Genomic DNA, 16455 nt, shown 5'->3' with positions numbered 1-16455 from the left:
TTCTGAAGCCTTCCCCCCAACCCCACCCCACAAGTGCTGCTGAAACACCTATATACTATTTCCTTTGAAGTTCTCAGTGAGCTGGTGGTAACCATTGACATGCACACGAAAGCTTATACAGTGGTACCTCTGGTTAAGAACTTAATTCATTCTGGAGGTCCATTCTTAACCTGAAATTGTTCTTAACCTGAGGTACCACGGGCCTCCCGCTGCCGCCGCTGCATGATTTCTGTTCTCATCCTGAGGTAAAGTTCTTAACCCGAGGTACTACATCCGAGTTAGTGGAGTCTGTAACCTGAAGCATTTGTAACCCAAAGTGTTTGTAACCTAAGGTACCACTGCACCCAGAACAAACTTAGTTGGTCTCTAAGGTGCTACTGGACAATTTTTTAATTTACTCCAGGTAAGTATTAGGTAGTCTATTACCTTGAATATGCAGGAGGAGGAGAGAGAGAGGCAAACAGCAGAGACAGGTTTGCAACCTTATACATCTTGCTTGCCAATGTCATTGTGGGAAGTAGGGGGACTAGATGATTATATGTACACAATGAGATAAGCAGACAGAACAGAGAGAGGGAGATTGGGGAAAGGGAGAAAGCTTCCTCAACAATCTCCTGGTTGCTAAATGTGGCATAGTTCATAGCCTGGCAGATGGACAAGAGTGGAGACAACAACCCTAAAATAGCACAACCACTGCCCACCTGAATGTACAGCCAGGATGATACTGCTGCGTTTACTCAGGAATAAGCCCTATTACACTCAGTGGGACTTACCTCTGAGTAGACATGGACTCAGATACATTCGTCACATTAATACTTTGAATGCGTTATAAGCATAGAACACCAGATGGCGCCAGAGAGCAAAAAGGAGTTTATATGGATTTTTACGTAGGCTTTTTTTTTTTGTAACGATTTATAACGATTTCTGACATATTTATAGCGTTTTTAACCAGTGTCTAGATCCACCCATGTATAGGATTGCCGTTTACATTAACAAGTCACAGAGTCTTCCGAGTCTTCGCCCACTAAGTTTATGTCTTTATTAGGAGTTGCACCAGACATCTTAGCCCCCTGAGGTATCAGAACATCTCAGCATCAGATTAATATCTGCTGTTCCATGAACTAGCTTTCTTTAAAAAATCAAACCTCTCCTCAAACGTCTAGTACACACACAGTATATATATATATGTCTGAGGGTAGGCAGGCAGGCAATTGAAGAGATTAGTTTAGCACTATGAAAAGGAAAATCCTTTGAAAACATTTTGTTTACAAACACAGTGGAGACCACTGGGTGGTATTCAGCTAAGTTTTACTGAGAGTAATCCCACTGAAATGAATGAACCTAATTTAGTTGTTGCCATTAATTTAATGGATCTGCTCTGTGTAAACCCTGGTTGAATACCACCCAATGTACCAAGAATATATAACCTCTGTTCATTTCCATATAGTTTGCATAGGAGAATCCAGTGCAAGGACATCCAGCAGACAATTTTGCATACATACAGTCCTCTGCTACTGTTATTTACATGTGGAAAGGTATGATGGCTTAGCTCCCCAGAATGAGATTGTGGGTACTTTGGTGGTTCTGCTACTTCCCTGCACTGAGCAAAGCCATGGTTTGACCTAGAGATAAGGGCAAACAGGGCTGATGTCTTCCACGGTCTTTCACAACTTGCTCTTCTTTAGTATTCCTCTTTAAAAGTGGGGGTGAGTGAAATAAGTTTCACTTCATTAAAGAGGTAATAATAATTTGTGAAAGCAGTGGATTTATGAAAAATGAATTGACATACTGATGGCAAACTTGGCTTGATAGCAATCAAGTTTGATTTCAATCAAGCCTGACTCATTAAGAAATGTTTTCCTTTTTACACACTATCATTTCTCATTTCCTTTCTTCATTCACCTATTCAAATGCAGCAATCACATTTGCATGTATTATGGAAGCTTCTTCTTTTCAGACAAATATGAAAGCTTAATGTCACCCCTGGAGCAGTTCCACTTGACTTGCATTACACAACACATGGGAAGAGCTCAGGAGGATAGTTGCCTTTTTATTATTATTATTAGTAGTAGTAGTAGTAGTAGTAGTAGTAGTAGTAGTTTATTAATGCTTGGGCCATAGGCCATTCACACATAAGGTAGATGGGCACAGTACGAAAACCAGTAGTATAAAATACTGCATAACACCTACCTAGAATCATATATAAAACCGACATCTTGTGTTCCACAACACATGGGAGTAGGAGGATATTGGCCATTTTATTATGACCAAATGAATCCCAATTAAACACTTGTAAGTTTCCTTGAGCTTCCTAGGTACCAGCTTGAGCACAGCAAGCAAGCAGGCTGTGAAATTATCCTACTGAGTATGGTGTACACTTAATGCAGTGCCATTTTTTAAAAGTCCTTCAGCAACCAGATAGCAGGAAAAAACCACTTATCTATTCAGATTGTATTAAGCTTTCAAGGCTACATGAAATGCATTTTGCCACCTGGACACATAACAAGTCAAACTTTTTGCCCTATGCCATACATATACAGGAACAGGATTTCCTGTGCTGTTTTCAAACCCTGCTTGATATTTAAAGAACAGCATCATATTTTCAAGTAATTATCAAGAACTGAAATTACTTCCCAGTTCCCAGATTAGGTTATGAATCTCACAGCTTCCTCTTTCATGTCACCTGTTCATTTAATAGGGTGCTTTAAGCCCAGCAAAGCACATTTGTCACAATACAATTACAGCTCTTCTTATTGTTAACATATCATTGCAATAGCTTTGTCAGGCGCTTCCATCTATTCATATTCTGAGAGAGACTCTGAAAAACAGCAAGACAGCTAAATATTGCTGTGTACTGCTCACAATAGGTACCATGACTGTGAGTTTTTTGGGGGGGTCTCCTAAAATCTTGTCAGTTTTAATGATTTATGATGTTTGCCGTACATGCCTGCAAAGGAATAGGTCTCGGACAGAAGGACCATTGAGTCACTGGCAAACACCACCGCTCGGTGCCTTTTGAAAAATCTGCACAGTTACTGAAATGAGATCCTTCGGGTTTCTCCATGGTAACCCCCCTGTTGTTTCACTTTGTTGACAGTGGAAGGACTGAAAGTAGCGGAGATTGAAAAGTGTAAGAGTGATATTAAAAAGATGAGGGATGAAATGGCAGCGAGAAGCACCAGGTAAGTTCTGCTTTTCTTTTCTTTTTCTTTCGTCTTTGAGGAAAACAGCCTCCTCAGAGAGATTCCTGTATTAAGACTCTTCCAGTAATCCTAAGAAAGCTTACTTGGAAGTAAATCACATTGAGTTCAGTGAGGTTTACTCTCCCAGGTAAGTATGAATAGAATTGCAGCCTAATAAACAAATTTGTAATGCTTGATGGTCTGGGGTTGTTGTTGTTGTTTTTAAAAAGCTGTATAATTATGAGTATAACAGCATGTAGTATTATGAGTTGCGGGGGGGGGGGGGAGGTAGGCTGTATGCAAGATCCTTCTAATTCAGGGGTAGGCAACCTAAGGCCTGTGGGCTGGATGCGGCCCAATCGCCTTCTCAATCCGGCCCGTGGACGGTCCGGGAATCAGCGTGTTTTTACATGAGTAGAATGTGTCCTTTTATTTAAAATGCATCTCTGTGTTATTTGTGGGGCCTGCCTGGTGTTTTTACATGAGTAGAATGTGTGCTTTTATTTAAAATGCATCTCTGGGTTATTTGTGGGGCACAGGAATTTGTTCATTTTTTTCTTCAAAATACAGTCCAGCCCACCACATGGTCTGAGGGATGGTGGACCAGCCCACGACTGAAAAAGGTTGCTGACCCCTGTTCTAAGTCCTAGATCCAGCATGGATTCCATTGCTGGAATAGCCAGGCCAGCCTGGTAATGGCCTGCTAAGTATGAGTCATTAAGGGAACAAAGGTAGTGTCTCTGTGCTGCTGGACAAATGGGTGGCCTCCCTCTCTCAACTGTCTGCTTGTTAGAAAGACAAACAGCCAGAGTGGAGAGTTGAGTGATGTGAGCTAGAAGCTGGATGAAAAAGCTGCAGGCTGGAAAGTCAGAGAAAGAGAGGCATGGCTGATTTGTGCTGGAATCCAAAGGCTGTGGCTATTGGAGAAGCAAGACCTTCTTGGGGTGTTAATTCTGTGAGCCCCTCCATCATCGGCTCAGGTTGTATATATGTTTAAATAAACCACTTATTGAAGAGACACTGCAGTCTCTGCTGTGCCTCATTTCTAAAAGGAACCACGGGACCTGGATAAGCACCAGGAACCCCTGGAATCTCGCACAACTCGGAGATTGATGGTGGTGTGCAACAATACATATATATGAATGATACTTGTTTTATTTAAACAGACATGGCGACTTAATGGTTAAACGAGCTCATGCCAGATGACTGGAAAAATAACTCTCATAGAGAGATTAACATCTTGGTTTCCCTATGTTTACCCATCCGGTAATAAAGAATTCTGGCCTTAGTTTTATGCGAACAAAAACTTATTCTGCCAAGAAAAACATTTGTTTGGTAAAGAGGCTCTCTTATTTTAAACAGACCTGCTCAGATATGAAATGTAATCTGAGGAAATATCACAATATACACACAGCAACTCCTCTTGTTATGGTCTTGTACTATGCAACGATGTGCATGCTATATTTTAACCCCAAAAGGAGGTATTTCCTTTTCAGCAGAAGAAGCAGAAGAAGCTAGTCTGCTAATCTGATGCGTTACCAAGTTTGGAGCTGCAATTAAAACAGGAGCAGAAGCAATCATAGCTTGTAATGGCAGGCTGCAACAGCTGGTACATTTCGGCTTTGCTGTCGCCGACATATCAGAGCAAGCATGTCGGCAGCCAATACATGATTAAAGTTGTTTAAGAAAAGAAGATAGAAGCAGTTCAGAAGGCTGGTACTGCTGGGCAAAGGCATGGCAGCTTTGCAAACTTCAGCCCACTTAACTGTCCAATCTTCCCCTAGGAAAGCCTGGGAATTATAGTGCTGTGATGTGGTCTATGCTCACAATACAGAGGGTGTGTAAGGTGTTTAAGGAGTTCTTCATGTCATCAGTGATGCAGGCAGCTTTTGCTAAAGTGTTACTTGTTTATATCTCACTATAGAGCTGGAATGGACAATTTCAGTTTCTTTCGCTTTCCTACTTCTCCAATCTTGAGTTCTCCACATTTCTGCAGCAATATGCCTTTTTCTATCATTAAAAAAAAAAAAATCCTCACAAAAATCCATCAGCATTTTGGTGCAGATTTATTTATAAACACGTCTAATATAAATATTTTTGCAAACAGCTTTTACAGATATAATGCATTTGTGTATGCTACTTTCACTAATTTATGCATTTTCATGTGCACTTTCCCCTAATAAATGCATGTTTGTACATTTTGGTTGGAGAACTATGTCATAAAATTTGGAGAAATGTGAATTTTGAAGGGCAACTGTGTTTTGGTTCACATATTGGTTTGAGAAGTGCAAATTAGCTACTGTCTCATTCAAATGCAAATAAAATTATATTTCTCTCTCATCCCTACTAAAGAGGTACAACATGCGTGTGTTTGATCTGGAGAAGAAGTCTTCAGTTTTCCCCTTTTGGACACTGACTTTTTCTCACTACCTGTTTTCTCCCTTGTTGCTTTTTCCCCAGAAAGAAAGAAACTAATAATGAAGATGCATCTATTGTTAATATTGTCTACTAATTCCTTTTAGCAGAAGCTAAACTCGACTCTCTAGAATTCTAAAACCTGGCTGCTTCATGATTCCACCTCAAAGTTCCCCTAACCCTTCTTCCTCCACAACTTCTTTTATTTGCATCAATGTTTCCAGGGCTTACACAGTTGAGTCACTTACATTTTGTATTTATTAAATAACAAAGCCTGTAATTCTGAGAGGCCCCAAAGTGCAAGCAGCGTGCCTCCTGAAAATTACTGACAGGATGCAGGATGGGGGGGGAGGGGAGAGAAGCGAGAGAGATGTAATAAGCAGATCCATGAGGCATCTTGAGGCAGCCACGTCTGAGGGGCCCCTCTGTGGGAACACCCACCCACCCACCTACCCATACCACTGCTGCCAATGAAGCGAGGAGAAGCCGCAGTGGCGGCTTCCGGGTTCCAGCGAGATATTGTGAGAGGCCTCCACAAGCTCTCGCTGGGGTCTCATGAGATCTTGCTGGAATCTGTAAGCAGAAGGCACACAATCCCGGTAGGAGAGGTTTCAGGTGACAAAAGGGGATGAGCTGCCCCTAGTAATGAGAAAAGAGTGTCAGGATCATTGAGCATCTGTTGAGGCCTTCACTCTAGCAACCCCTGGAGCTCTCTGCCACTCTCTCCTCCTCCTCCTTGTTGTCACTGCCTTTTCACCTGCCTTCTCTGAGAAAGTGAGCGGCGAGTGGTGGATGAAAGAGTGCAGCAGCCTCCCCTTCTCTGTCTAGGTGCAGGTTGGACTCAACAGGAGAGGGGATGTGGATAGGCAGGGGCAACATCAGAAGGTATGAGCATCTCGTACATGGACCCCACAGAATCTGGACCCCACACTGGACAATACGTGGAGAAAAGAGGTCACTAAGTGACTGAGAAGTGAACGTGGGATATAATAGAGGCTGCACCACAGGAAAAAGCAAGGGGGCTGCTAGACTGATCCAGAAAATTAGTCTTTTGCTAGCCTAAAACTGAGGGCCATCCATTCCCCTTTCATTCAAAACACCGAATCAATAGCCACAGGTTTGGCATTTCACCCAGAACTTAAATCTAGCTGGTTATTCTAAGTAGCTAGAAGAAGAGTCTTGCTCTGCAAAGATACACATGATTGCAGCTGATGTTCCTTCACCCCTAATTATTACCTGTCAAGTGGAGCGTAATTTCAGCTCAGATTCTACTGGTTCAACTTGTACTCCACCAACTTTTTTGAAGCTTTGAGAGGATGAATAAGCCAAAGTGCACACATTTGTCATACAGTATGTTTGCTTCCTCAATTGAAGCAATAAAACTTGTTTCCATTTTCGCAATCCAGATTTCAGTCTGGTTCTGAGGTGTTTAAATGGGCACATCTTGGGGATCTGGTCTGACAATGGATAGCACACAACGCCTCCCCCAAATTGGCCACTTTTGAGTATTTCTATAATCCACTGGGCCTTTCACTTAAGAAAAGAAAAAATGGTGCTGCGTCTGACAGCAGGTATCATTTTGCTTTCAGGAAAAGGTGTTAGCCTATGTCCCTCTAAACGGCATTCACCGTACACCCACTTTCACACTCCATCTTTTCTTCCTATTTCACAAAGATCAGTGTAAAACACTGGCCATATTCTCCTCTCACCTCCCCACCTTCACAGTTAAGAGCACATTCTTAAAACATCACAGCTTCTAAAGTTTGTACTGTATCCCACCCACTGCCATTTGCCGCCTAAGCAGATGGCTTTTGCATTAGCAGCTGGGCCTGAGACATTGCAACAAACCTTGTCAGTATACTCCAGATTGCTGGGGGCCTTTCATTTATTCCGTTGCATGAAAGGAAAAGGATGTGCTCTGTGTGTGTGGCATTTGTCCTGAAGGAAGACCTCCGTAGAATTTAGTGATTAAAATTACAAGTAGCTTTGAGTTTCCTAGGCAACGTGGCTCCAGCTGTTTGAAATGACGGCATAAGCCAATGTTGACTTACTGCAGAAGGGTCTTGATCCTTGAGCTGCTAAGCAAATACTCGTCTCGAGTTGGACTGAAAGACTTCCGATACACAATGCTGAGGATTCATTTTTCAATTTTGAATTCTCTTGTTCCGATGCTATCTCTGTTTTCTTTAATGCATCTGCGCTCTAATTGGGGAAGGAAGAGAAATATGATTCCGTTTGCATTTGAAGGTGAACCTAATTCACTATGTTTGAAACAATATTCAAACCAAAACACAGCCATCCTTTGGATTCTATACTTCTCCAAATTTTGCATTGCAGTTCTCCAGCCAAAAATGCATATATGCATATACTAGGGTAAAGTGTTTTTTTTTTAATGATTACTTTAAAGGGCATATATTAGTGTAAATAGCATACAAAATGCATTACATTGGGGGAAAGTGCTTTGCATACATGAGCATATTAATGCAAAATTGCGTACAAAAACATATATATTAGAAGAAATTCACACTGAAATCCTGAGATTCTCATGAGGACTTAAAAAAGAAACTGATGTGGAAAAATGAGAAACTTTGAGAAACTGAAATTGACACTTGTCTCCATGCCTAGCCCTAACCAACAGAAGATGACAAAGTTGCCAACTGCCCACTAGGTTCTAATCTGACCAACAGGCCTAGTATGCCTTCAAAGGGAACATGACAAGCAGAAATTTGAGCTGTATATCTCCCTCTCCCTCAGGTTTGAGATGTGGTGATTTGGAAAGCTGTGCCTTATAGAATTCCAGTCTCACAATTCAGCAAAAAGTCAGGAAACCCAGAGAACAAATGATAGTACTCTTACTTTTCATTCCAGTAGGCTAAATTTCAGCCACTTAAAAGTTAAAGAGGTTTCTGCACACACAACACATCTCTGTGTCCTCTATCTGGACTTGCAAGAGGCATTATCAAAGTTCAGAGATACTGTACATTCCTGCCAGGCAAAAGCACCATGAGGACCTGGAGCAGGGCTGGTGAGGGGTGTGGCCTAAGGGGAAGAGGTGTGGCCTGGGAAAAATTCAAAGGGCTAGAGACCTGTACAGTGGTACCTCTGGTTGCGAACGGGATCCGTTCCGGAGCCCCGTTCACAACCTGAGAGGAATGAAACCCGTGTCTGCGCATTCATGGGCCGCGAATCACCGCTTCTGTGCATTCGTGTGATGTCATTTTGAGCGTCTGTGCATGCGCGAGTGGCGAAACCCGGAAGTAACCCGTTCAGTTACTTCCATGTTGGCGTGGGATGCAACCTGAAAAGATTTAACCTGAAGCGTCTTTAACCCGAGGTATGACTGTACTGTCACATTTGGCCCCTTGACCTGAGACTCCTCATTGCTATATTAGGGAATAAGTCCTACTGAACTCAGTCAAACTTCTTTTTGAGTAGAAGTGCATAGGTTTGTGCAGCATGCGCTATAATGTAAGTATACATCCACTGGCGGACGAATGGGGGGGAAGCGCCCACGGTGGCACAATCCTGGTGGGGTGCCATCGTGGCTGCCCCCCCCCCGTGCTGGGTGCCCCCCGCAGGCGACATGCCGCGTCCCCAGGATGCGTGTCACGCCCCTGTGGGCAGCGCACCATGCCCCCAGGACATGCACCACGCTCCTGCGGGCAGTGTGCCACGCTGCCAGGATGCACGCCACACCCACGCCTGCACTCCACCCCTGCCCCCCCCGCCAGAGTTTGAAGCTCTGCCACTGTATACATCTCTTGATTTTTGTGGTATTTTAGGGTTTTGCTTTCTTTCACATTAAAAAATGGGTTCCTGCGTGCTCAGCGTGAGTGGGCCATGTTTTTCCTGTGACGCTTAAAGGACATTTTCATGTCTGAAAATACCTGGTAGAAACATCTCCCAAGAGCTTTGATCCCTTATGAATGGATGTGCAAATTCCCTTCAAATACAACATTACAGGAGAAGACGTGGTTGATTTAGAGTTTCAGTGTAATGTGTGGAAATGGCCAGCTTTCTCTAGATTGTGTTCCATGGTTTCAAATTCAGTATAATAGTATTTTGCACGGCTGCAGCATTTCTGATTTTGCTTTGTGGATCCAAAGGTGAAAATCGTTTGGTCGGTTGGTACTGAAAATCAATCTCACGTCAAAGGAACTAGTTTATTCATATTTGCTTGGAAAAATATATACAAAAGGTAAAGAGGGCTGGATTTTGTTTTTTTACACAGGACCAACTGCCCCTGTAAATACAGCTTCCTGGATGAAAGCAAGAGGCTGGTGCCCCGAAGGGATGTTCCATCCTATCCCAAGGTACACTGCAGCACATAAGAGTTCAAAATTCTGTTTTACAGAGCAGATAATCACGTTAGTTAAAAATATCCTTTCCATCCTTTGTTTTTTATGAGAACATTTTCTACTCAAATGCTACCTAGATTTTCTCCATAAAATCTCTTCTTCAAGTTTCCATTTACTTTTCTACAGGTGATTCTTAGATTCCATTGCTCCCATGCTGATGTAAAATATTTAAATCAACAAATTATTATTCCATTATTATTATTATTATTATTATTATTATTATTATTATTATTATTAATTAAATTTGTAAACTGCCTTTCATTCAAAGATTTTAGGGCCGTTCGCAGCATCAAATGCAGAATTAAAACATAACAAAAACAAAACTTTCCCATCACCCCCTCCCACAAACACTTTTAAAGGGACAAATCAATTACAAGTCACATATCTATGAAAGAAGGTTCCCTGATTTATTTATTTTTTAAAAAAATATGTTGAGTTCCTATTCCAAGTAGTATGTTTGGGCTGATAGATGCTCATTGGGGTATGTTTCACCATACTTTGAAGTGGTAAGGAGACACACACTTGCTATTTTATTTTAAGAACTGAGGTTCTTGAAAGACACATTTAGCATCACATCTCGCTTGGCCCTAATTCTATATTTTTCAAGCTCCTTGTAATTACTTCATGGTGAGGGGGAGGACCAAGGGTGCAGTGTCGGTTGTCAGTTCCTAGGGTGGGTGCGGGTGCGTATGGTTTCTGTGCTGGGGGGGCAGCCCAACCCTCGCTGCCACCAGAGCAACTCCACCCCCACTGGAGCAAAGTGGGGTCATCCTGAGTCGCCTGTGCAGAGGGAGAGCATGCCCAGTCGATGCAGCCCTTGCTGGACAGAGATGAGCCCTGGACCAGGCTGTGTTAGGACATCTGGTTCATTTCCCCACAAAAAATGTGCACCTGGAACCATAGCCCCCCTATACCCCCCACACTAAGTCCCTGGGACAGACAGTGCAAAACCTCGAAGACACTGTTATAATTCATATATTTGGGGGTTGTTGCCTGAACTACACCCTCAGTTAGCTCTGGTTCAAATGAAATCCTATATAGAGGGTACGTTAGTTACTTACTTATTGAATTAATTGGGCTGAGTCATGAAGATGGGTGACCTACAAGAGAAAATATGAAGCGGGTGTTGTTGAGAATCGTATTTCATAACAATGCCTCATTTTCTCTGCAGTACATGCTTTCTCAGGAGACAATAGAAGCTCTTCGGAAACCAACCTTTGACGTCTGGCTATGGGAGCCCAATGAGGTAATGCTGCCCCATGGAGACAGATTCCTGGTCCCTCCTTTCTGTAAATGTTTGTTCTGTGGGACTCTTAGGAGCATTTGAGAATTGGAACCTAGACATGGTTGTGTTACAGAAACCAGAATGAAAATGTACAGATAAATACAAAGTGCTCTTCAAATAAATGAAAACTCTAAGAAGGCTTAGTCTATAAATAAATGCAACCTAAAAAATGCTAAGTACTGGAACTAATCGGAGCAGCGGAGCATGTTAAAAGTACCATAATGTGAGTAGACACCTACTGTATCTCAAAACCAGGTCCATTTACATAATAAACAATAGGTAAAGCAGGAATTTCTTCAGACAGCAGATAAGCAAAAAGCACAATTTACTAATCGGATCAGTGTTGTTGTTTTTTTACCTTAATGTGGTTCAACTAAGAATTCTATAACAGAGGTCTTTCCCATTATCATTTGTACTTTGAAGTATACTTGGTTTTGAGAATGTCTTTTCACCCAAAAGCCTTTCTGTAGCTAATTATGGACTACAAAAAAGTGACTCACTTTGCAAATGAAAGGGGAAATCTGATTTGTACTAATTTGAATAAAAAGTTGGCTTCAGGCAATCAATGAAAATGAAAAGTCTGTATATTATTTTCACTGTATTTTATTTTTAAGGCTAGCTAGATTAGTGTTGTTTGCCTTCTTTGTTGTTGTGTTTCTAACCAGAATGACTCTGTAATGAATTTACAAAAGGAGCTATTCTGGCTAATCATCAGAATGCAAACAACTCATGGAAAAGTGGAATGTGCAACATATTTTTATTTTTAAGATCTGCAAAACCGATGTAGCAGCTTCATCATATTTGTTCATGTCTTTATAATTGCCATGAGTTTGCACGAGGATCAGTTTGCTATGACAATTCTCCTGTGACAATTTTAGTTAAACAAAGCTGTCTCTCTTTTTTATGACATCTTTTCCAAAATAGTTGGGGGAGGGGACTTTTAGATACAAAGAGAAAACAGAAAAAACCTTTTTCCTAGATTGTTTTATTGGTGGTACAGACAGCAAATCACATGATTAGATACAAGTTGCTAGTAACACAACATATGTCATCTTTATGCTCAGGAGCAATTGCATAAGCCATTATGTGAAGTGTTTCACAGGTTCATTTGGATAGGTTCACCTTTTTGTTTATTTGCAGTTTATATGAGGTGTTTCAATTCACGTTGCCACTTTCCCAGGTTTCTGTGGTGCATTTTTGACAGTGTTATAAATCACAACCCTGTTGCATCATTAAAGTGCATAGCAAGAACACAACAGCCTTCCGTAAAGTGTCTTTAGAATTAGCCCTTTGCATTCTACCCCCCTCTGGCCCTCCTAATGTGGCATGTTAAAGGACAAAAATATAGTAGTGTTGCCTGTGATGGACTGCAGGGAAGGAGATGTACTTTCAGCTCAAATGCTGGCTCACCAGAATTCAGCACTGGAAAAAAAGAAAGACATGGCCTATGTTTGTTGTCTTAATATAGTTTTTTCCTTGTGTATGTGCTGGTCTGTGCAGCTACACAGCTATGTTTGCTGCATGGAGAATGCAAGGTTAAAGAAGCTACAGGAAGACATCCAAGTTTTAGGCAAGGCTTGCCTTAGAATGCTTGTTGCCAACTGCTGCTGTTCTTCTTTGCACTTACAGCACTTGCAGAGAACCTTTCGCCCTCCAGACGTTGCTGAACTACAACTCTCCTCAGCCCTAGCAATCATGGGCAGTGCCTCAGGATGGTGGGAGTTGTAGTTCAGCAATATCTGGAGGCCCAAAGGTTCCCCTCCCCTGACTTACTGAGTGTGATTCAAAGTCTTCATAGAATTTGCCATGGATTAATGAGCAAAATGAATTATAGGTTTTTATTTCGTGTAGCAAGTGATTGGGTTGGACATTTTGGTCCTTCGGTCACAACTGAAGCTAAAGTAGGAATTGCTCAGTCTGCAGAACATGAGACTCTTAATCTCAAGGTTGTGGGTTTTGCCATGTTGGGCAAAAGATTTCTGCATTGCAGGGGGTTAGACAAGTTGACTTTCATGGTCCCTTCCACATGTAAAAAGGTAAAGGTAAAGGTACCCCTGCCTGTACGGGCCAGTCGTGTCCGACTCTAGGGTTGTGAGCTCATCTCACTTAAGAGGCCGGGGGCCAGCGCTGTCTGGAGACACTTCTGGGTCACGTGGCCAGCGTGACGAAGCTGCTCTGGCGAGCCAGCACCAGCGCAGCACACAGAAACGCCGTTTACCTTCCCGTATAAAGCGGTACCTATTTATCTACTTGCACTTAGGGGTGCTTTCGAACTGCTAGGTGGGCAGGAGCTGGGACCGAAAGACGGGAGCTCACCCTGCCACGGGGATTCGAACTACTGACCATACGATCGGCAAGTCCTAGGCACTGAGGTTTTACCCACAGCGCCACCCGCGTCCCTTCCATATGTACAATTCTATTATTCTCTTCCATTAAAAATAAGAAATACCGGTAGTCATGCCTCAGTTTTTTATACATATGGGTTTGTATCCTCTGTGATGGTTAGATTTCATTCCTAAGGGCTTTGGGTGAACAATGTATCGTTATGTTTTTAAACCTCAGGTTTTGGCCTCAGAGATAATGACTTGTTCATCTAGATTACCCAATGAATTCACAAACTAAGCATCCCATTTCTAAATTCAGCATTCTAGATGAATTCAGCAGTGCTTTTAAGTCACAGACTTAAGTGTCTGATGTGTTACTGATGTACACTAGTGAAAATTATGTAATAATAGGAGAATTCTTTCTTTTCTCCTCCAGATGCTGAGTTGTTTAGAACATATGTATCATGATTTAGGATTAGTGAAAGACTTTAACATCAACCCTATCACATTGAAGCGATGGCTGGTAAGATTTAAAGAGCAACTTGTATGGGATTTAAAATATTTGTGATTTTTTTTTAAATGGGCATATAGTCTCATATATTCAAAGATTTAAAAAAAAAATGTGTAAGCAGAGTATAACGAACACTTGTCCAACACATAAAGTATATAGAATACATATTATTCTTAGAACAAAAGGATTGCCATTCTGACACCATCCAATACTGACATCAGTCAATCCCTTCTTTAAACAAAAAACTTAAATAAGCAACCCAATCAACAGTTGTATCCAAATTAAAATGCCTGGTATCAAGTGGCAACATTTATTATTAGTATCAACAATAACAACAACAAGAAGAAGCTTATCATCAAAAGTATGACTTGTTTATCTGAAATGTCTCATATGCCATCAATTTGCATCACTTTTGCTTTGAGCTGTATCCATTAATTAAACTTAGCTTGCATTCGCAACAACATCCAAATGAGCCGAAAAATCATTCAACAATTATACTACCTAATGAGCAACTTTATAAAGATAAAAAATAATACCTGCCTGCGCCCTGTCTCACCAGAGTGGTGCATGCTCTGGTTCTCTATCGCTTGGACTACTGCAACACGCTCTACGTGGGGCTACCTTTGAAGGTGACTCAGAAACTACAACTAATCCAGAATGCGGCAGCTAGACTGGTGACTGGGAATGGCTCCTGAGACCATATAACTCTGGTCCTGAAAGACCTACATTGGCTCCCAGTACGTTTCCGAGCACAATTCAAAGTGTTGGTGCTGACCTTTAAAGCACTAAATGGCCTCGGTCCAGTATACCCGAAGGAGTGTCTCCACCCCCATTGTTCTGTAACCAACAAAGTTGTGGCCTTAATTCACCTAAAATACTGGTGCTGTCCATGTGTCTCATTATTCAGAAAATGGGGGAGGGCTCGGAGCCTTGACACACAATGTAATGGAAAGGAACAAAACGCGTGCACAAGTTGGTCTTTTCATCAATATTTTAACTCTTTACCTACATGGTGGAGGTCACAGTGCCAATGGGAGGGGGAGTGTCCAAAACTGAGAAAAACAAAAAAGTGAGCACAGCAGCAACAGGGGAGAGGGGAGAAGAAAAAATAAGAGGAAGAGTCAACCCTCTCCTTATTTCTGCAGTGCCCAGTTATCTTATTAGCATGGTATGGGCTTGTAAAGCACAGATTCCAAGGGGCTATAGTGTTGGTTGGGAGGATTACCGGTAAATGCCAAATGCTTGTTTTCCTTATAAATGTCTCCCTTTTTGTTTTTAGCTGTGTATTCATGACAATTACAGAAACAATCCATTCCATAATTTTCGACATTGCTTCTGCGTTACCCAGATGATGTACAGCATGATCTCTCTCTGCAGTCTCCAGGTGTGTCTTTCTCTGGCTGCATTGGCTTTCTCGCTCTCTAGTCCTCCCCCCCCACACACACACACACAAATTGTGAAATCAATAGTCTTCTGCCTATAATAATGTATTTTATCCAGAAGTGATGGTTGTTGATTATTGAAAGACATGTAGTTGTGCCAGGGAAACCACCATTTTTAATCTGTTGGCATTTGAGAGGAGAACCAAAGGGTGAACGAAATGAGTTGGGATAGCTCAGTAGGTAGAGCATGGGACTCTTAATTACAGGGTCATGGGTTCGAGCCTCATTTTGGGCAAAAGATTCCTGCATTGCAGGGGATTGGACCAGATGGCCTTCATGGTCCCTTCCACCCTACAATTCTATGAACTGAAACATAGATAGAAATCTTGGCAAGTTCAGGAGTTCCTGAATATGTAAACCTGGAATGCTCCACGAGAGGTTGTAGGCCCACAGCATAATTCTGATTGGGCTCCACACCTTACTGAAGCTCCCACCAGTTTTGAAATACATTTAACTCAGTGGTTCCCAACCTTTTTTTTGGCCATGCCCCACCTAAGCATCTCTAAAATCCTGATGCCCAGCCCCTGTGAACTCCTATTCAGGTGGGGGAAGCCTAAAACGCCATTTACTGTCATTCTGAAATTGCCCCCCTGTGGGGGGGGTGCCCCACCTTGGGAACCACAGATTTAACTAGATGATACCCCAAATACATGATTGCATTGTATGTTGAGAGAGAGAGAGAGATTTTTAAAATGGCAGCAGTAGTGGACCCTGATCCAGATCAGAACCATGGCATGGGAGAGGGGGATTACCGTATTTTTCGCTCTATAACACGCACCCGAACATGACACGCATGTAGTTTTTAGAGGAGGAAAATCCGTAGGCATGCCACCCGTAGGCATTCCCTCCATAACACGCACAGACATTTCCCCTTACTTTTTAGGAGGAAAAAAGTGAGTGTTATAGTGCTAAAAATACGGTAACTCCTGCCCTGTGCC

At 42.1% G+C, this 16455-nt stretch overlaps 1 protein-coding gene and 1 long non-coding RNA gene across 8 annotated transcripts in view; one reads left to right on the top strand and one right to left on the bottom strand.

The window, feature by feature from the left end:
* Positions 1-16455, top strand: part of PDE9A (phosphodiesterase 9A) — a 66418-nt gene that overhangs the window by 38826 nt on the left and 11137 nt on the right. For all 7 annotated transcript variants that reach the window (XM_083500476.1, XM_083500478.1, XM_083500477.1 and 4 more), the window contains 5 exons: positions 3098-3182; positions 9829-9910; positions 11127-11201; positions 14001-14087; positions 15355-15459. In XM_083500476.1, the coding sequence (XP_083356602.1) occupies positions 3098-3182; positions 9829-9910; positions 11127-11201; positions 14001-14087; positions 15355-15459 (434 nt within the window). The remainder of the gene's footprint in view (positions 1-3097; positions 3183-9828; positions 9911-11126; positions 11202-14000; positions 14088-15354; positions 15460-16455) is intronic.
* Positions 3193-16455, bottom strand: part of LOC310705720 — a 55596-nt gene continuing 42333 nt past the window's right edge. Inside the window, exon 2 of the long non-coding RNA XR_014525464.1 lies at positions 3193-3646. This is a non-coding gene — a long non-coding RNA (uncharacterized lncRNA). The remainder of the gene's footprint in view (positions 3647-16455) is intronic.

Source organism: Podarcis liolepis (assembly GCF_965112155.1).
Source record: "Podarcis liolepis genome assembly, chromosome: 4".
NCBI lineage: Eukaryota > Metazoa > Chordata > Lepidosauria > Squamata > Lacertidae > Podarcis > Podarcis liolepis.
The sequence above is the reverse complement of the archived record's forward strand: the minus strand, read 5'-3'. Positions and strand labels throughout refer to the sequence as shown.